Raw genomic sequence first — 25,013 nt, forward strand, 5'->3', positions numbered from 1 at the left:
CTGGGTAGCTTTGGCTGTATGCTTGGGGTCATTGTCCATCTGTACTATGAAGCGCCGTCCGATCAACTTTGCGGCATTTGGCTGAATCTGGGCTGAAAGTATATCCCTGTACACTTCAGAATTCATCCGGCTACTCTTGTCTGCTGTTATGTCATCAATAAACACAAGTGACCCAGTGCCATTGAAAGCCATGCATGCCCATGCCATCACGTTGCCTCCACCATGTTTTACAGAGGATGTAGTGTGCCTTGGATCATGTGCCGTTCCCTTTCTTCTCCAAACTTTTTTCTTCCCATCATTCTGGTACAGGTTGATCTTTGTCTCATCTGTCCATAGAATACTTTTCCAGAACTGAGCTGGCTTCATGAGGTGTTTTTCAGCAAATTTAACTCTGGCCTGTCTATTTTTGGAATTGATGAATGGTTTGCATCTAGATGTGAACCCTTTGTATTTACTTTCATGGAGTCTTCTCTTTACTGTTGACTTAGAGACAGATACACCTACTTCACTGAGAGTGTTCTGGACTTCAGTTGATGTTGTGAACGGGTTCTTCTTCACCAAAGAAAGTATGCGGCGATCATCCACCACTGTTGTCATCCGTGGACGCCCAGGCCTTTTTGAGTTCCCAAGCTCACCAGTCAATTCCTTTTTTCTCAGAATGTACCAGACTGTTGATTTTGCTACTCCAGGCATGTCTGCTATCTCTCTGATGGATTTTTTCTTTTTTTTCAGCCTCAGGATGTTCTGCTTCACCTCAATTGAGAGTTCCTTAGACCGCATGTTGTCTGGTCACAGCAACAGCTTCCAAATGCAAAACCACACACCTGTAATCAACCCCAGACCTTTTAACTACTTCATTGATTACAGGTTAACGAGGGAGACGCCTTCAGAGTTAATTGCAGCCCTTAGAGTCCCTTGTCCAATTACTTTTGGTCCCTTGAAAAAGAGGAGGCTATGCATTACAGAGCTATGATTCCTAAACCCTTTCTCCGATTTGGATGTGAAAACTCTCATATTGCAGCTGGGAGTGTGCACTTTCAGCCCATATTATATATATAATTGTATTTCTGAACATGTTTTTGTAAACAGCTAAAATAACAAAACTTGTGTCACTGTCCAAATATTTCTGGACCTAACTGTATCTTCTATAGTGCCCTCCCTTGTAAACCAATCATCATCATTAAGGGCAGAGCATCACCATGTGTAAACAGGGCATGTGCTGCGGATAACATGATAGTGTGTGAGGACTGTACTCATTGGCCTATGGAGACCGCAGTGACCCCCAATAAAGAGATAAATGGTAAAAAAAAATCCCATCACAAAGGGAGAGAGGAGAAAAAGAAGAAAGTGGCAGAGCATGCCAGTAAAAGACCATCAATTGACTAAAAGGAACAGAAAGAAGCACAGAAATCCCTCTCTGTGTCTGTGATTGTGTATGGGAGACATCATAGTGGCTAGTATCCACCCACTAGCACAGAGTTAATTGTAAAGTGCAGATGGAGTATTCAGATGGGTAACAAATGGAAAATACAAGATACAAGAGATATAATGGACAGAAATATAGTTAGTTTTCAAATATACTTGACAGCTTATTCTAAAAAGTATACATTCCATTTCAAACCATATTTAATAATCCTAAAACAATAGCGAATTGACAGATTGTTTTTATATAAATATGAATGAGACATTCATTAATACAGAAATACACTCTATACATTGTTAAAGTGGTAAATGATTATTCCAGCTGCAAACGTCTGGTTTTGAATGCAATATCTACATAGGTGTATAGAGGCTCATTTTCAACATCCACCACTCCAGTGTTCCAATGGTACATTATGTTTGCTAACTGTGTTAGAAGGCTAATGAATGTTTAGAAATCCCTTGAAAAATCCTTGTGCAAGTATGTTAGCACAGCTGAAACAGTTTTCCTGATTAGAGAAGCTATAAAACTGTCCTTCCTTTGAGCTAGTTGAGAATTTGGAGCATTACATTTGTTGGTTCCATTAAACTCTCAAAATGGCCAGAAAAAGAGAACTTTCATATGAAACTTGACAGTCTTGTCCTTAGAAATGAAAAATATTCCATGCGAGAAAATGCCAAGAAACTGAACATTTCCTACAACGGTGTGTACTACTCCCTTCAGAGAGCACAAACAGGCTCTAACCAGAGTAGAAAGAGAAGTGGAAGGCCCCGATGCACAACTGAGCAACAAGACAAGTACATTAGAGTCTCTAGTTTGAGAGATCGACGCCTCACAGGTCCTCAAGTAGCAGCTTCATTAAATAGTACCTGCAAAACGCCAGTGTCAACGTCTACAGTGAAGAGGCGACTCCGGGATGCTGTCCTTCAGAGCAGAGTGGCAAAGAAAAAGCCATATCTGAGACTGGCTAATAAAAGGAAAAGATTAATATGGGCAAAAGAACACAGACATTGGACAGAGGAAGATTGGAAAAAAGTGTTATGGACAGACGAATCGAAGTTTGAGGTGTTTGGATCACACAGAAGAACATTTGTGAGACGCAGAACAACTGAAAAGATGCTGGAAGAGTTTCAGACGCCATCTGTCAAGCATGGTGGAGGTAATGTGATGGTCTGGGGTTGCTTTGGTGCTGGTAAAGTGGGAGAATTGTACAAGGTAAAAGGGATTTTGAATAAGGAAGACTTACACTCCATTTTGCAACGCCATGCCATACCCTGTGGACAGCGCTTGATTGGAGCCAATTTCATTCTACAACAGGACAATGATCCAAAGCACACCTCCAAATTATGCATGAACTATTTAGGGAAGAAGCAGGCAGCTGATATTCTATCTATAATGGAATGGCCAGCCCAGTCACCAGATCTCAACCCTATTGAGCTGTTATGAGAGCAGCTTGACTGTATGGTATGCAAAAAGTGTCCATGAAGCTAATCCAACTTGTGGGAGGGGCTTTTGGAAGCATGGGGTGAAATATTTTGATTACCTAAGCCAATTAACAGCTAGAATGCCAAAGGTCTGCAAAGCTGTAATCAAAGGGAGCATTCTGTGACGAAAGCAAAGTTTGAAGGAGAAAAGTATTTTTTCAAGTAAAATTCATTATTTCTAACCTAGTCAATGTCTAGACTATATTTTCTATTTTTATTATGTAACTCATTTGATAAATAAAAGTATGATTTTTCATGGAAAAGACAAAATTGTCTGCGTGACCCCAACATTTTGAACTGTAGTGTATATGTGTTAGAAAGTTATATACTGTAGTCTATCATCTATACCTTGCCGATTATGTAACTCGCACTAGATGGATTTTAAAATGGAGCCTGAAATCTCCAGCCTATGAATTAGAAAGGCTGTTTTGTAATCGTCTTGGAGAATTGAATTCTGCACTGTATTAATCACTCTTGACATCTGAGATATAATTAACTGCTAAGCGGAGGATAGAAAGAGCAACCAAGAGCTCTTTAAAGAAAATGATAAATGAAAGAATTAGGACCCGTCTGAATTTATTTTCCTCTTATAATCGTTTGTGGACTCTCAAAATAGAGACACACGATTAATATCCACACTGCTTTAAGCTCTACAAGGACTTGCAACTCATTGACAGACTATCAAGTGGCTGCAATTAAGGTGTTTTCCCACCTATCCACAAGTTATGTTGATTGAAGGGGTTCAAATGCTAGACTTGAGGGATCCCATAGTCCCATGCCTGTAGCAATAATCTGAGTCCAACAGAAGGAGCATGGTCATGCAAGATTAAGACATTACCATTCTAAGGATATGTAAAGGTCCCAAAAGTCAGACCTATGCTGTGAGTCAAGGAAACTGAGGTAGGTGCTGTCTGGTGAGATCTTGATACTGTGAAACTGCAGTAGCTGTCACTTTGCTTGGCTCTGACATTGATGGAAGACTATAGTATGTAGTTTTCTTTCCTTGGCTTTCAAAAAAACAGCTTTGCAATGTGAAAAGAAAAAAAAGTTCTTGATACAGATCTGCAGAGAGGCTTCACAGCCTCTTATGAGTGTGACAGAGTGAATTATATATTTGGGGGCAAGTCACTGAAAATTAATTTGACCATTAAGATCTGATTACACTGTGACAAATTTCATGACATATAACTCACACGTAAGCCTCCCAATATATGCCAATGTGTAAGCCTACAATGACATGTCGCTGATAGCCTCCCTTGTTAAAAAAGTATGCTGACAAAGCTATTCCATACAGGTGTACAGGTGTAGGGAAGGTATGCAGGCCACACTAATAACACTATGTTGGCATCTGACAGATGAAAGGGGCCCTATAGATATCTTCCATAAATAAGACCCTGATTATATGTACAATTTTGTATAACTTTCCATTAATCAAGGCTGAATTGTTGGCAAATGGCTTGTTTACATAGTGGAAACTAAACTACTGACACTATACTAGATTTTATGTTCTTTATTAATCACTGTACTTTAAATTTGGCCATAGACATTAGATACATGTGGGGCCAATATTGATTTGACTAACAGATTTTTCTTACAATTCCTCCTTAACCCCTTCACGACATCCCAGATACATGTACGATGCTGCAGGAGGCACGATTGTGATCTCATTTTGCCGATGGTCTCCATGGTATCCCCAGGCCAAATAATGGTGGCAGAGTCACCCAGGTCCAGTGGCTGCAAGGTCCTGCCTTGAGCACAACGTTACACACCTCCTGCCTGTATCTGTTTCAATCACCTAAGACTAGATCTAATATTAGATCAGCGATCAGACCAGAGAAAGATGATGTCTCCTCCTAGAACTAGGTAAAAAAAAGGTTTAAAAAAAATTGTAAAAGTACTTAAAAAATAAATAAATCACAAAATAAATAACAAAAAAAATGAAAAAAAAATATTATACCAATAAATATTCTATAATATATTTGTGTACTAAAATAAATTAAAAAAATAAAGTACATATATTTGGTACTGCCGGGTCTGGATTGAACCAATCTATAAAACTCACACTAGTTAACTAGAGATGGGCGAACCCAAAGATGTTCGAGTTCGGTGGGTCTAGCCGGACATAAAAAATAAAATAAATAAAAGTCCAGCTCGTAACCAGACTTGAACCCGAACATGAGTCCGGTTAAAAAGATGGCGTGCGGTCCCACCCAATTTCGATACTCAGCCAAGATAAAGCAGACAGCTGGGGCTGGAATTCTCAGGCTGGGGAGGCCCATGGTTATCGGGTCCCACACAGAGTTAAAATTGCAGCCCGCAGCCGCCCCATAATTGTTGCATCGATTAGATGCATCAATTCCGGCGCTTTAGCCAGCTCATCACGATTGCCGTGGTACAGTTAATTACAGCTGTGATTTGTCAAAAAAAAAAATCACAACTGTCATCAAGCCTTAGATTAGTAATGGAGAGAGGTCTATGAGATCCCCCCATTGCTAATTGTGTAAGTAAAAAGATATAAAGACAAAACTCACAAAAAAATCCTTTATTTAAAAAAAAAAACAACAAAAAAGCCCTCCTTTCCCAATTTATTAATGTCAAAACACCGCTTTCATTTCTGACATAATCCACACGAGGTCCAATGACGATCTTGGCTCTGCTACACTTGAGGTCGCAGTGCGTAGTCACATTAGAAAACAATCACTGCGGTGTGAGGGACAGACTGACGGAGCCACAGCTGTGAGCAGAGATGTCAAAGAATTCACATGAGGTCACAGCTGGAGGTTCCAACGGAACTCATCTCAGTTGAACTCTATGAACTCACCTGACGTGAACTCAATGTTGAATTACCGAATTAGACTATGTGCGCACGTTGAGTATTTAGTTGCAGAAAATCTGCATCTCCAGGCAGAAAAATGAACCAAAATACATCATGTGGTTTTGATGCATTTTTTTGCCAGGAGATGCAGATTTGGTGCAGAAATGACTGCACAAAAATACTCAATGTGCACACATTGGTAATCTGGTATTGAGTTCACCTCAGGTGAGTTCATAGAGTTCACCTGAGGTGAGTTCATTGAGTTTGCCTAAGGTCACAGCTTGGGTACCATGGGAAACCGACAGCTCTGATCTCAGGTGAACTCAATGACATCACAACACACAGATGTGGCTCAGTCAAGTGTGTTCCTTACAGCTCAGTGTGCGGTCACAATTTCTAATGTGACCGTGCACTGCGACCTCAGATGTAGCAGAGCCAGGATCATTGTGGGTCCTCGTTTGGATACATCGGACCTGCAGGGGTGTTTTGGGGGTTAATAAATTGGAGAAAAAGATGGGATTTTTAAATAAAGGATTTTTTTGTGTTTGATTTTTTTTTCTTTTGACTTACAGGGTTGGGAGAAGTCTCAGAAATTCCTCCCCATTATTAGCCTCGGTTTGATGACAGCTATGATTTTTTGACAATTCATAGATGTCATTAACCTCTTATATTACCCCGATTGCCACTGCACGAGGGGTAATATCTCCAATCCATCAGTGCCTGTTAGCCGCACATGTCTGCTGATCAGATCAGCAAACATGTGCTGAGATTACAGCGGGCTAGCCGCCGTTGCTTGTGGTAATCGTGAAGACACAACCAATGACGTCATAGCACAGCATTGGTCGTGAAGGGGATAGAAAAAAATTGTGATACAACAATCTAGTTTAATTTGAAAATTGTGAAATTTTTACTTTTTTGTCAAATTTTCAATATTTTCATAAATACAGTGCCTACAAGTAGTATTCAACCCCCTGCAGATTTAGCAGGTTTACACATTCAGAATTAACTTGGTATTGTGACATTTGGACTGTAGATCAGCCTGGAAGTGTGAAATGCACTGCAGCAAAAAAGAATGTTATTTCTTTTTTTATTTTTTTTTTTTAAATTGTGAAAAGTTTATTCAGAGGGTCATTTATTATTCAACCCCTCAAACCACCAGAATTCTGTTTGGTTCCCCTAAAGTATTAAGGAGTATTTCAGGCACAAAGAACAATGAGCTTCACATGTTTGGATTAATTATCTCTTTTTCCAGCCTTTTCTGACGAATTAAGACCCTCCCCAAACTTGTGAACAGCACTCATACTTGGTCAACATGGAAAAGACAAAGGAGCATTCCAAGGCCATCAGAGACAAGATCGTGGAGGGTCACAAGGCTGGCAAGGGGTACAAAACCCTTTCCAAGGAGTTGGGCCTACCTGTCTCCACTGTTGGGAGCATCATCCGGAAGTGGAAGGCTTATGGAACTACTGTTAGCCTTCCACGGCTTGGACAGCCTTTGAAAGTTTCCACCCGTGCCGAGGCCAGGCTTGTCCAAAGAGTCAAGGCTAACCCAAGGACAACAAGGAAGGAGCTCCGGGAAGATCTCATGGCAGTGGGGACATTGGTTTCAGTCAATACCATAAGTAACGTACTCCACCGCAATGGTCTCCGTTCCAGACGAGCCCGTAAGGTACCTTTACTTTCAAAGCGTCATGTCAAGGCTCGTCTACAGTTTGCTCATGATCACTTGGAGGACTCTGAGACAGACTGGTTCAAGGTTCTCTGGTCTGATGAGACCAAGATCGAGATCTTTGGTGCCAACCACACACGTGATGTTTGGAGACTGGATGGCACTGCATACGACCCCAAGAATACCATCCCTACAGTCAAGTATGGTGGTGGCAGCATCATGCTGTGAGGTTGTTTCTCAGACAAGGGGCCTGGCCATCTGGTCCGCATCCATGGGAAGATGGATAGCACGGCCTACCTAGAGATTTTGGCCAAGAACCTCCGCTCCTCCATCAAGGATCTTAAGATGGGTCGTCATTTCATCTTCCAACAAGACAACGACCCAAAGCACACAGCCAAGAAAACCAAGGCCTGGTTCAAGAGGGAAAAAATCAAGGTGTTGCAGTGGCCTAGTCAGTCTCCTGACCTTAACCCAATTGAAAACTTGTGGAAGGAGCTCAAAATTAAAGTCCACATGAGACACCCAAAGAACCTAGATAACTTGGAGAAGATCTGCATGGAGGAGTGGGCCAAGATAACTCCAGAGACCTGTGCCGGCCTGATCAGGTCTTATAAAAGACGATTATTAGCTGTAATTGCAAACAAGGGTTATTCCACAAAATATTAAACCTAGGGGTTGAATAATAATTGACCCACACTTTTATGTTGAAAATGTATTAAAATTTAACTGAGCAACATAACTTGTTGGTTTGTAAGATTTATGCATCTGTTAATAAATCCTGCTCTTGTTTGAAGTTTGCAGGCTCTAACTTATTTGCATCTTATCAAACCTGCTAAATCTGCAGGGGGTTGAATACTAATTGTAGGCACTGTAAATGCAAATCATAATGCCCAAAGTTTACCAATATCATGAAGTACAATATATGATGAAAAATCACTTTCAGAGTTATTACCTCATAAAGTAACACTTGTCAGAGTTGAAAAAAATGGCCTGGTCAGGAAGGTGAAAACAGGCTTTAGGGTGAAGGGGTTAAACATGATAACTGGACAGCCAAAGATCCCTGTGGAACGGGCATACGCCACTATACCTTAGATTGCCTTTCAAAACTGATCAACTTGAGACTGAGCCAACACTGCTACCACTTTTTGTGGATCACTTTATTTGCATTACTTATGCAATCTGAACAACGTACGTATCTTCACAGAAAAGAACAGCATGTTTATTGTCAGAGTTGACAGATGGAGAAGAATGAAGGATCGGTACATGAGACCCACTCCAAAATACTGTCAGGAACAGACAGCGAACAGACTCAAATGCAGAACTTCTATTTGCTAAGTTATCTAGAGAGAAATAAAAGAACAGCACATCATTGTACAGAGTGCCTCACTCAATCTCAAAACTGAATGTAAAGCTATCCCTCTATAAAGCCAAAAAAACTGTTAGAAAATACTCTCATTTTACAAGGAAAAAATGCCAAAGCACAGGCACAAAATCACATATACTGAGCTAACATAGACTACACTAGTGTTTTTGAATTTACATATTATCTAAATAAAGTTTTCATATCAAACATAGTAAAAAAAAAATCAATTTTTTTTAAAAGGGTTGTCTAGACATGAAATAAAATTTAGGTGGGTCATGCTACATAGTGCATTGATGCAGCATAGGCTATTCCAGAGGTCTATTCCAAGATTAGAACTGATGGCATCCTTTTACGCATGACCTTATTATTGAGGTCCATTATTGGCTGGAGCGTTGAAGCAACTGGGACAATTCATATGGACCTCTGAAGCATGGCTTCAGGCATCCGACCATGGTAGCCAGTCACATACCTCAGCAGTTAGATGATTAAAGTTTAGGATGTCATCTCTGCCTGTCCAACTGCAAACTACCAGTATGGCTAGTATTGGATCTATGAGAGTGTTCGCTGGTTATACATACATTAAATGTTTTGGTTTTTTTTTTGTTTTTGTGTTGTTTTTTTTAAACCAGGATCAAAGCTGGTTCCAGAATAGACTCTCAAGGACATGCTTCTCATAGAATCATAAAATGTTAGCGTTGCAATGGACCTTCAGGGTCATCATGTCCAACCTCCTGCTCAATGCAGAATTCACTGAACTATCTCAGACAGATACGTATCCAGCCTCTGATTGAAGACTTTCATTGAAGAACTCACCACCTCTTGTGGCAGTCTGTTCCACTCATTGATCACCCTCACTGTCAAAAAGTTTTTCTAATATCTCATCTGTATCTTCTCCCTTTCAGTTTCATTCCATTGCTTCTCATGTTTCCATGTGTAAATGAGAATAACGATGATCCCTCTACATTGTGACATCCTTTCACTTATATGTAGTAAACTATTAAGTCTCCACTCACCCTTCTTTTTTGAAAGCTAAACATTCCCAGATTCTTTAAGCATTTCTCGTAGGACATAGTTTGCAGTCCGCTTGACAGCATTGTAGTTCTTCTCTAAATTTGCTCCAGTTTTTCCGATTAATTTTTTAAAATGTGGTGCCCAGAACTGGACACAGTATTCCAGTTTACATCTGACCAAAGAGGAGTAAAGGGGGATAATTTATATCATGTTACTCTATGCTTTTCTTAATACATTCTAGAACTGTGTTTGCCTTTTTTGCTGTTGACTCATGTGCCATCTGTGATCTTTTAGTATACCCAAATCTTTTTCACACGTGCTGTTGCTTAGTTTTATTCCTTCCATTCTGTAGATGTTATTTTCATTTTTCTTGCCCAGATGTAGAATTTTGCATTTCTCCCTTAAATTTCATTTTATTATTCACTGCCCATTGTTCCAGCTTATGTACATCCTTTCCCCGTCTAATATAGTGTTAGGGGTACTTCACACACAGCGAGATCGCTACTGAGATCGCTGCTGAGTCACGTTTTTTGTGACCTCATTAGCGATCTCGCTGTGTGTGACACTGAGCAGCGATCTGGCCCCTGCTGTGAGATCGCTGCTCATTACACACAGGCCTGGTTCGTTTTTTTATTGTTGCTCTCCCGCTGATAAGCACACATCGCTGTGTGTGACAGCGAGAGAACAACAATCCTGAATGTCCATGGAGCAGGAGCCGGCATCTGACAGCCTGCGGTAAGCTGTAACCAAGGTAAACATCGGGTAACCAAGGTGGTTACCCGATATTTACCTTCGTTACCAGCCTCCGCAGCTCTCACGCTGCCAGTACCGGCTCCTGCTCCCTGCACACGCTAAGCGAAGCGGTGTGCGCTGGTAACTAAGGTAAACATCAGGTAACCATACCCGATGTTTACCTTAGTTACCAGTGTCCGCAGCTTCCAGACGCCGGCTCCGTGCAAGCACAGCGTCGCTTGCACGTCGCTGCTGGCTGGGGGCTGGTCACTGGTCGCTGGTGAGATCTGCCTGTTTGACAGCTCACCAGCGACCATGTAGCGATGCAGCAGCGATCCTGACCAGGTCAGATCGCTGGTCGGATCGCTGCTGCATCGCTAAAGTGTGAAGGTACCCTTAGCTATCCCTCACAGCTTTGCATTGTCTGCAGATTTGATTAGTTTACTTACTAATTACCTTATCTAGATCATTTATAAAAATGTTGAACAACACTGAAGCCAAGACAGAGCCTTGTGGTACCCCACTTAAAACACAATTGGATGTGTAACTATTTATTGCTAGTCTTTGAGTACAATCACTGGGCCAGTCATGAATTCACCTAACCATAGCCTTCTCAAGATTAATCTAAAAATATGGACAAAATTGTCAATAGTAGTAACCCCTTCAGTTAAGGTAAAAAAAACAAAAACAATGGTCACTGAAATAACTTGAAGAAACTGAGATTGCTTTTGGATCTTGGTTCAACAGAAAAATGAAGAACAAACAAAACAAAACCAAGCTTATGAAAATACTCTGGACAAAAATTATAGTAGCCTTTCCTTTAACAGTTCTGCATCTGTCCGCATGTATTTTGGCCCAGTCGTGAGCAAACTGCTCCAGCTGTTTCATGTGTGAAGATGCCTTCTCCAGACTTATTGTTTCCACTACTTCCAAAGATGTTGAATAGGATTTAGATCTGTGCTCGTAGAGGCTACTTCAGAATAATCCAATGCTTTGCTCTTTTTGGATGTTTTTAGCTGTGTGCTTTAGTTCATTTTCCTGTTGGAGGACAAATGACCTGTGACTCAAATGAAGATTTTTGAAACTGGCCAGCACATTTCATTCCAGAATACCTTGATTGTATTGAGATTTCACTGCAGTGTACACAGATTCAAGGTACTCTGTGCCAAGTGCAGCAATGCAGCCACAAAACATAACCGAGCCGCCTCTATGTTTCACCCTGTTGGCTATTTGCCATGAAACGCTTGATTGTTCGGTGATCACGCTTCAAAAGTTTTGCAATTTCAAGACTGCTGCATCCCTCTGCAAGACATCTCACAATTTTGGACTTTTCAGAGCTCGTCAAATCTCTCTTCTGAACTGTTTTGTCAAAGGAAAGAAAGTTGCCTAATAATTAAGCACACCTTATATAGGGTGTTGATGTCATTACACCACAACCCTCCTCATTACAGAGATGCACATCACCTGATTTACTTAATTGGTAGTTGGCTCTCAAGCCTATACGGCTTGGAGTAGGACATGTCTAAAAATTATCATGTGATCAAAATATTCATTTGCCTAATAATCCTGCACACAGTGTAGAGCTAATGTAATTTGCCAAAAAAATCCAGTTTTATCTCATCTGTCCTAAGGACATTCTCCCAGAAGCTATGTGGCTTGTTAATATGCATTTTTGCTAATTTAATTCTTTTTTTTTTATAATTTGCTTTCAACAGCAGTTTACTCCTTGGCTGTTTTGAGGAAGTCCACTTTGGACGTGACAGCAACGGATGGTGTGATCTGACACTTATGTACCTTGACCATTGAATTCACCTCTAATCTCTTTGGAAGTTATTCTAAGCTCTTTGGCTGCCATGTGTTATGGGTGCCGGTTGCAAATAACTTAAATAATAATGCTTGCAACCGAAACCCAGGATCTGCGATGCAGCTATAAGCTGCTGCTAAGATACCCACTGGGCAAAGCAAAACTAAAATATAAATATAGGTGTTCCACTCAGACATGTGTTACTCCACAGACTCAGAGTATAAAAGAACAGCAAGACTCCCTGTTACGTCACAGGGAATATGCAAAATAATACAAAGTCGCCCTTACCTCTGTTGATAGCACAGAGGAACCCTAGCAAAACATAACAAATGTGAGGAGGTGTGATAACTGCACAATCTGTGTCTGCACAGGTAGCCTACCTGGACAACTGGGTCCTACTGCGTAGTAACCCTCTCGGTGAGCCCGGTTGCAGTTGGTGTAACCACTAGTCCTCCGCTGAGTCTACCTAAGCGGTCCACTAACAGCACCAGCCTACTGCTAGAACTGCACTGACCTGTCTGCCATTCCCCTAGGTGCCGACAGCTTACTGCCAGTCACCCACACAGACAGACGCAGTGGGACCTCCGCACCTAAGCCCTAAGACTAGCGGTCTGTACCCAGGCTGGGCACAGGCAACAGACACCAAGATGGCGGCAGACACACAGTGCTACATATGCACCTCTCACTGGTAAATGATCAGAGCACACCGCCATGTGCGTTACCGTGCCTTTTAAAGGTTAAGCCATGCCCCAAACACTTGCGGCCGCGTCACCGGTGAGGTCACCCATGGGCCAACCAGGTGGCGCCGTGTCACCGACGATGTCACCCGCTGATGCTAGACCACCAATCGCGGGTGGCCGTGTCACTGACATGCGCATTACCGCAAATTTTACACTTAGACTTTGTTTTCAGCCTTTTTCAACTGCGTATGCGCCGCAGCATTCACTATACTGTGAGGAACAAAGCTTTCATCAAGAGTCTGGACATCACAAGTTCTGGCCAGGCTCTGGGATCGACAGTGAAGCTGAGCAGCAGTTCCCTCAGCTGAGCCCAAATGGGAGACCACTGAATTCAAAGATGAAAGCAGTTTTTTGTCAATACAAAAACACCTAAAAAAATCATCAATACACATAATATGTTATAGGGTGTATTTACACTAGACAAATTACTAAACCCTCGGTATCATAATAACACTAGACAAACCAAAAAAGACTGAGATGTGGTTCAAAATATGATTCTATTAAATATTTGATATATTTAAAGGAACAGAATAAGCGATAATGACAACAAAAAATAATACAAAAGGGCGTGCGTGGAATAATGGAATGCTCACAAATAATCAAGCAAAATTTGTGCAAAAAAATTTTTGAATTTTTTTTTGAGAAAATTAACAAAAGTATATAGCAGCAAGATCAGGGCCTATTGCACATAAATGAATCAATGTTACACTATAAAGGGTATATTGCACAGTCAGGGGGCCTTCACCATATCAGTGACTCAATATAATGCCGGCGTTCAGCGTGGTGTACATATGTGAATCCATTTTCAGGTATAACTCTCTGCTCACTAACTGTTACATGTATGACCTTTATTTTCCCACATAGGAGATCAGTTACAAGAACGTATGGTGTCTTTATTGTGTATTTCCCTGCACTATATTGGGTCACTGAGATGGTGTAGGCCCCCTGATTGTGACCCTTCATAGTGTAATATTGATTCAGATATGTGCAATAGTCACTTTTTATGTGCAATAGGATTTGAATTGGTACAATATTTTCCTATGGTGCAATATTGATTTTTTTTATGTGCAATTTGCCATACATCTTGCGGCTATTTATTCTTAATTGTGCTATATTTATATATGCATAAGGCCCTGTATTTTGCTGCAGTATAAATCAATCTGTGCAATATATAATATATAAGGATTTTATTTGCGATATTTTTACATCTGTGGATTAGTGCAATAATTTTTGATTTTTATTAAACCATTTTTTGTATGTTTTTGAAATAATTTAATTATTCCATTTCGCTAATATTGAATTCTATATGCATTTTAGTACAATCAGTGTTTCCTTGGAATTTTTTTAAAAAAAATTTCAAAAATAGCTTTGAGTAATTTTTTCAAAGCTTTTTAAAAAAAAAATGTTTTGAATTTTTTTGCAGAAGTTTTGCAGCCTTATTTTTTATGAGCATTCCATTTTTGCCACGCACAGTCTTTTGGATTATTTTTTGTTGCTGTCATTATCGATTATTCTGTTACTTTAAATAATAAAACTATCAAATATATAATAAAATCATATTTTGAACCATATCTCGGTGTTTTTTGGTTTGTTTAGTGAATCCAAAGATGGTCCAGACTCAGCTTCGGGGCTGGAAACAACTCAACTCCTAACACCATGCATATTACCCATCTCTTCAATTCATCATCAATTTTCCTCTTGTAGCCATGTCCAGGAAGGTTGGCTACAGACCCATAAACCTTTAATTTCAGAATAATATGTGCAACTATACTAACAGGAACAACAATCAGTTTGGAGATGGTTAATAGCCTTTAACATATTTGTCTACCATTTTTTCTTTCTAATCTCCTGAGACAACTCACCTTTCTTTGGTCCATGTTCAGTATGCTACACACAATAATAACAAACAGCACATTGCTTAAAAACAAATAGGCAGACTGACTGATTAGAAGTTTGTAGACACCTGTCTTGCTACTTACAGGACATAACTTGTATAACTTGTCCCTATTGTCACAGAATTCTCAATCTTTTCTAGGGGTACCATCATTTTTGATCAGGTCATTGTCATCAGTTGTTTTTTTAAACCACAATGCAAAAGCAATGTCTGAGTTTCATTAGTTGATATTTTATTAATTTTAATTAAAAAATTACTTTTATCAGTTTCAATTAATTTCATTAACCATTGTGGGTTTCTCTTACTTCAACAGAAAGGTACCAACAATTTTGTCCATGACCTTATCAGATTGACCAAGGTGATGTCTAGGCCTTTTCATCTATGGTGGCAGTCCATGGCAAAATTACAAATATTGCTTAATTTGCATTTCAGGTGTTACCTATAATTTGTATACTATTAAAAGAAGTACAAAATTAGTTAACTGTCATACTAAACCATAAATTACTACAGCCAGAGAACGAACTCTACAGCTTACAATCACTTCCGCAAAAACTACCTCCCAATCTGTGCGCCACCAACGATTATCAGGCATCCCACAGTTTGAGAAGTATTCCACGAAAACTGGTCTAGGAGGTAATGGTGATTGAAAACTCTATAGTGTGTTATATACCTAAATGTATTCCTATAAATCCTAATTTATCAGTAAGAAGTAGGTAACTTGACGTATTTCTACATTACAGCAATCCTTTACTTTTCATAAAGTGTAATCCCACTTTTGAGGATGTTAAACAGCTTTTTATATAGCAGAATGACATATCTCTCAGACAAGCCATCAGAGAATAAATTTGCATATGAATAATATTTATATCGTTTATATATATATATAACCCACGTAAAAAGTAATTTAAATACATTACTTATATTTTAAGGAATATGGCCCAGATCCATTAAGCAGTTTTCAAGCAGCTTTATAACAGAAAAGTGGTGTAATGATGTAAAAATTTTGTGCAACTCATAGTTGTACTAAAATTAGCGACTTTGGTTGTTTTCACACCAGCCTTAGCCAGCTCTGCTATGATTTTGAATATTAATAGGAATTTAGTTAAGAGAGGGCATCAAACTTATTAAAATTTATGCCACAAAAAGTGGTGTAAATTATAATAGCAATGTACTCCAGTCTGTGGCTTGTGTCCATTTCTTGTGGTGTCAACTGTAGAATGTGCCAAATTCATTAAGAAGTGCATGGCTCTTCATTTTGAGTCATCTTACTCCACTGCTCACCTCATCAAGACTGACGCACAAACATCCAGTCTTAAGGTCCCGTCACACACAACGAGATCGCTAATGAGATCGTTGCTGAGTCACGGTTTCTGTGACGCAGCAACGATCTCGCCAGCGATCTCGTTATGTATGACACCTACCAGCGATCAGGCCCCTGCTGTGAGATCGCTAGTCGTTGATGAACGGTCCAGACCATTTTCTTCAAAGGCGATGTCCTGCTGGGCAGGACGCATCGCTGTGTTTAACACCTACCAACGACCTCCCAACACGGTCCCAACGCCCGTCGAGATCGTTATAAAGGTCACTCATGGTTACTGTGTCGTTGGTAAAGTCTGACTGTGTGACATCTCACCAGTGATCTCCCAGAGACTTACCAGCGATCCTTATCAGGTCGTATCGTTTTCGGGATCGCTGCTAAGTCGTTGTGTGTGACTGGGCCTTTAATCATTCAGGGTCTTTGAGCTCTAGCTTGTTACATCATGCGGTCAGCGTACACAACTTCCCCTGTTGTTCATGGAATAAGTCAATGGCCTAACTGAGTTCCAATAACATAACTAAAGAGATAATCTAGTCAGGGCAGAACAACATAGTGAAACTTCCAAAATTCATTCCACACTATGGTATGGTACTTCAGCACCATTTACTTAAGTAAAGTGGAACTGATAGCTAGAAACAACCGAAGAACAGGGGTTAAGAGCACAATTGTTAACAGTGGAAGTAGCCGGACTTATACTTGTATGTGACTTCTCAACAAATTCTTGAATGGGGAAACCATTATAATGGATTGAGTAAACATATTTTATTTAACTTTATATATAAAAGGTCTTTCAAATCCGTTAAAGGTAGTCTGTCATCTCTAATGATGTGCAAACACTGTAAAGTTGGTGGTGCGTACGGATACCTAGTATCCAAGCACAGAACCTAAACACGAATATGTCAAGAAAGTCCATGTTACTTTTCGGGTTCAGCCACCCAGATAAAAATAACAGTAAAAAGAAAGCAAAATAGAGATTAAAGCAGGAGAATTATACTGAACAAGTCCTCCGCTGTGACACAGCTTCTGGTCTGATCATTAGCTCTCATGCATATTCACTGCTTCCTAAGCCCACCCTCTGTGATAGTGTCTGTGACTGGTTGCAGTGAGACTGCCGGTGTGCCGACGTCTGTGACTGGTTAGGGAGTGTAAAAATAAATAAATAATTGTAAAAAAATGACGTAGGGTCCCCCATCTATTGATACCCAGCACAGATAAAGCAAACGGCTACAGGCTGCAGCCCCTGCTGTGCGCGTTATCTTGGCTGTGTATCAAAATTCGAGGACCCCATGGTGCTTTTTTAAAATTATTTAAATAATTTAAAAAAACAGAGTGCAGTCCTCGCCAATTTTGATACCCATCAAGATAAAGCAGACAGCTGGTATTCTCAGGCTGCAAAGGCCTGTAGTTATTGGGCCCCTCCCAGCCTAAATATAGCAGCTCATAGTCTCCCTGGAATTGTCACATCCAATAGATGCAACAATTCTGGTGCTTTACCCAGCTCATCTTGTTTGCACTGGTGCGGTGGCAATCATGGTAATATAAGGGGTTAATGACAGCAGTGATCTGTCAAAAAATGACAGCTGTCATCAAGCCCCATTACTAACCCTGTAAGTCAAAAGAAAACAAAAACACAAACACACAGAAATACTCTATTTAAAAACAAATAAACACCCTCTTTCTCAAATTTAATAACCCCAAAAACACTCCTGAAGGTTTTACGTATCCACACAAAATCCCACGATGATCCTGGCCCTACTACATCTGTGGTCGCAGTGCGCGGTCACATTAGAAAACATGACCACTCACTGCTGAATACACTGACAGAGCCGCAACTGTGAGTAGTGACATCAGTGAGTTCACCTGAGGTCAGCACTGAAGGTTTTCACGGTACCCCGGCAGTGGCCTCAGGTGAACTGACCACTGATGAACTCAGTGACCTCACCTCAGGTGAAGTCATTGAACTCAATGTCGAATTACCAGATTAGACAATGTGTGCACCTTAAGTATTTGGGTCCAGACATTTCTACATAGAATCTGCATCTCCTGAAAAAAAAGCCCCAAAATCGCATCAAAATACATGCAGTTTTGGTGCGTTTTTTTGCCATGAGATGCAGATTTGATACAGAAATGTCTGCACCCAAATACTCAATGTGCACACATTACCTAATCCAGTAATCCAGCAATGAGTTCAATGACTTTACCTGAGGTCATAGCTGGGGTTCCCACAGTACCCCAAGTGTGACCTCAGGTGAACTGACCTGAGGTCAACTCAGTGACCTCACCTCAGGTGAAGTCATTAATCTCAATGCTGGATTACCGGATTAGGAAATGCGTGCACAGTTAGTATTTTGGTGCAGAAATTTCTGCACCCAATCAGCATCTTCGGGCAAAAAAATGCACCAAAATCGCATCAAAACCCATGCAGTTTTGATGTGTTTTTTTGATAGGAGAGAAACCAAATACTCAATGTGCACACATTACCTAATCCGGCATTGAATTCAATGACTTCACCTGAGGTGAGGTCCCGAAGTTCAATGATTTCACCAAAAGGTCAGTTCACCTGAGTCACAGCTGTTACCGTGGGAACCTCTATAGATGACCTCAGGAAAACTAAGTGACGTCACCAAACAAAGCTGCGGCTATGTCAGTGTGTCTCTGCAGCCACAGTGAGTGGTCGTGTTTTCAAATGTGTCCGTGCACTGTGATTTCAGATGTAGCGGAGCCAGGAGCGTTGCTGGACCTCGTATGGATTACGTCGGACCTGCAGTAGTGTTTTGGGGTTAATAAATTGGAGAAAGAGGGTGTTTTTTCATTTAAAATAAAGGATTTTTGTGTGTTTGTGTTTATTTCTTTTTACTTTCAGGGTTATTAAGAATGTGGGGGTCTCATAGACCCCTCCCCATTACTAACAATGGGCTTGATAACAGACATGATTTTTTGACAAATCACAGTTGTCATTAACCCATTATATTACCCCTATTGCCAATGCTCCAGGAGAATTGGGATGAGCTGGGTAAAGCACCGGAATTGTCACATCTAATAGATGCGACAATTTCAGGCACACTGTGGGCTGCTATTTTTAAACTGGGGGGGCAATAACTATGGACTTCACCAGCCTTAGAATACCAGTGCTCAACTCTCGGTTTTATCTTGGCTGGATATGAAAATTGGGGGGGGGGGGCGTTTTTTAATTTATTTAAATAATTTTTAAAAAGCCACAAGGGTTCTCTCGTATATTGACACATAGTCAAGATAACGCGCACAGCTGGGGGCTGCAGCCTGTAGCCATCTACTTTATTTGTACTGGGTATCAATATATGGGGGACCCTACGTCAATTTTTCCAATTATTTATTTATTTTTACACTCCACAACCACTCACAGATTCAGGCAGTCTAACTGCAACCAATCACAGATGCTGTCACAGAGGGTGGGCGGGGAAAGCAGTGAATATGCATGAAGGTTAATGAGCGGACCCGGAAGCAGTGTGACAGCTGCGCAGGAGAATCGATAAGTATAATCTACTGTTTTACAGCCCCCTAGCCCTTTCTACCACCATTCTACAGCACAGTGTTTGGGTCCTTAATATATAGTCCTTAATATAGCACAGGCTCTTCTACCTAAACAAAACGCAGCTTTCCTTTTGTCAGCCTCTGACCAGCAGGTATAGGTCTCCTTTTCTCCCCACAGACAGACACGTTTTGAGAGAGCTTAGCTGCTTTAAATAAGAACTCGGCAGCCTAAAATTAAACCTGAGCTTGAGGTATCAGAGTCATCAGTCCCACCCTGCACTTCTGGCTACTCCTAAAACCTTAACCCAAAATCCGAGTCCATTAAAAAACACTCTGAGCTGCTCTAGGTACTGGAGTCCGCTTTCCAGGTTTCACATCACCAAGGCTAGGCAACTCGGTGACACATACACTGCATCCAGGACCTGTCCTACTGCCCTCTTACAAGGCAAGCAGGTGCACCAAATTACTGACCATGCCAAAGGTGCACTGAAGCCTGCTCATTTGCATACAAATTAAAAGTTATTTACTGAGGCACTGCACCAATAACACGTACAGCACTAGTATGGTTTTTATACGAGTCTTCTATATCATTTTATAGATGATTTAAATGCATTTTGGGTGCAAAAAAATACCTTTAATGCTCATGGATCTTGAAGACTGCAGCTGCCATGGACAAGATATACATTTGCAGATCCCTATATGAGGGGCTGCAGATAAGTCTTTGGCTTTACCCAGAAAGAAATGAGATAGGATAATGAAACTTTACATTTATTCCACATACTCTCCACTGATGACAACACACTTCTTACATCGGTATTCCAAGTTCTGTTAGCTGAGTAAAATAAGGATTTTGGTTGTGCCTCAAACCAGGCATCCTTAGCAGCCATGGCATCAGAAATGGTGGGAAATTTGGTACCCTTGAGGTGTTTTTTCAGGTTTGGAAACAGATGATAGTCGTAAGGAACTAGATCCAGTGAATAAGGTGGGTGGTCAACCAGCTGGAAGCCCAGCTCTGCCAGTTTTGCCATGGTCGCTTGTGCAGTGTGAGCGGAGGCGTTGTCTTGCAGGAACAAGATTCCTTTGCACAGCTTGCCGCACCTTTTGGCCTTCAGAGCTGCCTTCAATTGGTCCAAAAGTTCAATGTAATACCTTGCATTGATGGTGGAAACCTTTAGATAGTAGTCCACTAGCAGCATGCCCTCCTTATCCCAGAACACAGACTCTATCACCTTAGTGGCTGATTTTTGCACCCTGAACATTTTTGGATGAGGAGAACCACTGTGCCTCCACTCTTTTGACTGCTCCTTCTTTTCAGGATCATACAAATAAATCCAGGTCTCATCCATAGTGACCAGTCGATCCAGGAAGTTCTTATCAGTCTGGAAACGCTGACAAATGGACTGGGAAGTTTTCACTCGCAAGCTTCTCTGATCTGTTGTCAAACATTTGGGGACCCACTTTGCAGATTGCTTCCTCATGTCCAAATGTCCATGGATAATGACACAAACACGTTCACGGAAAATCTCCATGATGTTTGCTATTGCTTTAGAAATTCATCGATACTCCAGTATGAGGATGTGCACAGCATTGACGATCTCTGGAACAACCACCACTCTTGGTCGTCCGGGACGTTCCTCATCATTGGTGCTGAAGTGGCCTATTTTAAATTTGGCAACCCAGTTTTTAACTGTGGAATATGAAGGGCATTGATCCCCCAATGTCTGCGACTTTCCTTGCAGACACAAGAATTTTATCACTCTTCTTCTCTCAGTTGCTGTGAATATCGCATTAGACTCCGCCATTTTGTTATCCTGCATGCGTAGAACACTGTTGCCATAAGTAACACAACATTTTGAAAACATATATTAGACACATAAGGCTTTCATAGGATGTAACATTCGTTACCATAGAAAGAAAAAAAAAATCTCAGGGCCAAATACTTATCAGCAGACCCTCATATAATTCTAATGCATTCTTATTGTGCAAGGAAATATATATTAGTTAACGCCATCCGCTTGCACTTTGTTGCCTGTTCTCGACTTTTAAGTCAAAGAGCAACAGAATAAACAAACAAAAAAATAAATAAAAAAACATTCAGCATACTGACCTCACGGGCAGCTTTCTTTACAAAGCTTTCATCTGTGATGCGGAAAGCTCTGCACAGGGCTTCAGCTGGGTCCTGTGGGAACACTTCTTGACGTACCAAATTCACATGCAGGTGGATAGAAGCGTAAATGGCAGCATCTACTCCTCCGTGTCCATCAAACACAGCAAAGTAAGCTTGCTCCTCTTGATCCTAGGGAGTATGAGGAAAACAAAATGATAAAACCAAACATCCACGAACTGTACTTCTTATTCTCCATTAGTTTATCAACATATTATTATTATCTTAAGTCTAATAGTATTGTGTGATGCAGATATTAGAAATTCAGCCTCAAAAAGATGAAGTGATGAGACAGCACACACCGATCAGCTACTCACCTGTGAATAAAGGGTGAAAATAGACTTTATTGTATCAAAGTGCTAGTAATAAATGAGGATTAGCGCTGTTACATGACCACTGAGGTTTTTTATCAGAGTTTTTAATTATAATTCTCCCTATTTAAACTTTTATCTTCGCATCATGACAGCACATTACATATGCCATAGACTAATGGCAGTAAAAAGATTTGGATGTCACTGTGAAACCTTCATGGTCATGGTGGCAACACGCTGGCTAAGTGGTTAGCACTGTTGCTTTGGTTCAAATCCCATCAAGGAAAATATCTACATTCTCTCCATGATTGTGAGGGTTTTCTCTGGGTTCCCTTATTTCTACCCACACTTCAAAGTGCAGAATTACTGAAAGACACAAAGGCGCAACCTAGGGTTTTATCCAATGGACAATGGTGAAATTAATTCATAGAAATGCTCACCTGAGCGGATGTGATATAGTCACAACCACCTTTTACGTTTAGAAACATTCTGGGTACTTCTGTAATTTTATCTGAAGAAGGATATTTATTCTCCGAAAAGCATAGGTACATCTGTGATTTTATATGAAGGAGATTTATTTTCCGAAACGCGTAGGTGCATCTGTGATTTTATCTGAAGGAGATTTATTCTCTGAAACGCGTAGGTGCATCTGTGATTTTATCTGGAGATTTATTCTCCAAAACGCGTAAAGTACATCTGTGATTTTATCTGAAGGAGATTTTTTTTCTCCGAAATGCAGAAAGTACATCTGTGATTTTATCTGAAGGAGATTTATTCTCCGAAATGCAGAAAGTACATCTGTGATTTTATCTGAAGGAGATTTATTCTCTGAAACGCATAGGTACATCTGTAATTTTATATGAAGGAGATTTATTTTCCGAAACGCGTAGGTGCATCTGTGATTTTATCTGAAGGAGATTTATTCTCTGAAACGCGTAGGTGCATCTGTGATTTTATCTGAAGGAGATTTATTCTCCAAAACGCGTAAAGTACATCTGTGATTTTATCTGAAGGAGATTTTTTTTCTCCGAAACGCATAGATACATCTGTGATTTTATCTGAAGGAGATTTATTCTCCGAAATGCAGAAAGTACATCTGTGATTTTATCTGAAGGAGATTTATTCTCTGAAACGCATAGGTACATCTGTGATTTTATTTGAAGGAGATTTATTCTCTGAAATGCGTAGGTGCATCTGTGATTTTATCTGAAGGAGATTTATTCTCCGAAATGCATAAAGTACATTTGTGAATTTACCTAAAGGAGATTTTTTTCTCCGAAACGCATAGATAAATCTGTGATTTTATCTGAAGAAGGAGATTTATTCTCCAAAGTGCGTAAGTTACATCTGTGATTTTATCTGAAGATTTATTCTCTGAAACGCATGGGTACATCTGTGATTTTATCTGAAAGATTTATTCTCCGAAACGCGTAGGTACATCTGTGATTTTATCTGAAGTAATTTATTTTTCGAAATGCGTTATAAAGACCACTTTCAAGATGCAGTTTCTTCCCCTTCACCCCTGGACGATTTCCCCTTTTTTTTTTTTTTGCTCCCCTTCTTCCGAGAGCCGTAACTTTTTTATTTTTCAGTCAATATGGCCATGTGAGAGTTTATTTCTTTGCAGGACGAGTTGAAGTTTTCAATGAAAACATGAGTTTTACCATACAGTGTACTGGAAAACAGCAAAAAAACCCTTCAAGTGCAGAAAAATTGCAAATAAAGTGCAATTGCACGATTGCTTTTCAGATATCTTATTCACTGTGATAGGGTAAAACTGATCTGTTGGTGTGATGCCTCAGGTCAGTATGAGTTCATAGACACCAAACATGTATAGGTTTAGTTTTATGTAAGGGTTTAAAAAAAATATCAGACGTTTGTCCAAAAAATTGGCAAACGTTTTGCATCATTTTCCGCGACCTGTAGTGTTCTCATTTTTCGGTATCTATGGCTCAGTGATGGCTTATTTTTTGCGTCTCAAACTGACATTTTAAAGCTCCTATTTTTTCGCAGATGCGCTTTTTGATCGCCTGTTATTTCATTTTGTGCAAAATTTGCAGAGACCAAAAAAACCCATAATTTTGACTTTTGGAATTTTTTTTCTGCTATGCCATTACCGATCAGATTAACTGATTTTATATTTTGATAGATCGGGCATTTCTGAACACATTGATACCAAATGTGTGTATATATTTTATTTTTTTAACCTTTTAATTTTCAATGGGGCAAATGGGAGGGGTGACTTGAAATTTTAGTTTTTTTATTTTTTTTTACTTTTTTTTTACTTTTTTTTTTATTTTACTAGTCCCCCTTGGGGATTTATAAGGACCAGCAGTCTGATCGCTCTTCCATTTCTGTTGATCACAGCTACACAGCTGTGAACACCAGAAAATGATCATCTCCTGTCTCACCCAGCACTCAGCTGGGGGAAACAGGAAGTGAGCCATGATAGCTACAGTAGTCATCACATGACCCCGTGCTACCATGGCAAACTTCGGTTCCACATGTTCACATCATGTGACTTCCGATGGTGGCCAGTGAGTAAAGTTTTACTGCGATCGCCATTAAAATGGTGCTGTCACATTTTGACAGCGCCATTTAGGGTCCACAGGTACGGGTGGAACGTGATTCTACTTGTGCCTGCGAAGCACACGTCAGCTGTACAAATCAGCTGACATGTGCGCGGATCTTCCCGGACTGCCCGCAGCAGCCGGCGGGGATTGACACTATGACCGCTAGGACGTAATATTACTGTCCGCGGTCGTTAAGGGGTTAAGA

The 25,013-nt window shown here is 40.4% G+C and overlaps 1 protein-coding gene across 1 annotated transcript in view; it reads right to left on the reverse strand.

The window, feature by feature from the left end:
• The window catches only part of PPM1E (protein phosphatase, Mg2+/Mn2+ dependent 1E), a 332,607-nt gene that overhangs the window by 52,662 nt on the left and 254,932 nt on the right, over positions 1–25,013 (reverse strand). Inside the window, exon 4 of the mRNA XM_075336300.1 lies at positions 21,868–22,056. Within this exon, the coding sequence (XP_075192415.1) occupies positions 21,868–22,056 (189 nt within the window). The remainder of the gene's footprint in view (positions 1–21,867; positions 22,057–25,013) is intronic.

Source organism: Anomaloglossus baeobatrachus, chromosome 2 (assembly GCF_048569485.1).
Source record: "Anomaloglossus baeobatrachus isolate aAnoBae1 chromosome 2, aAnoBae1.hap1, whole genome shotgun sequence".
Classification (NCBI taxonomy): domain Eukaryota; kingdom Metazoa; phylum Chordata; class Amphibia; order Anura; family Aromobatidae; genus Anomaloglossus; species Anomaloglossus baeobatrachus.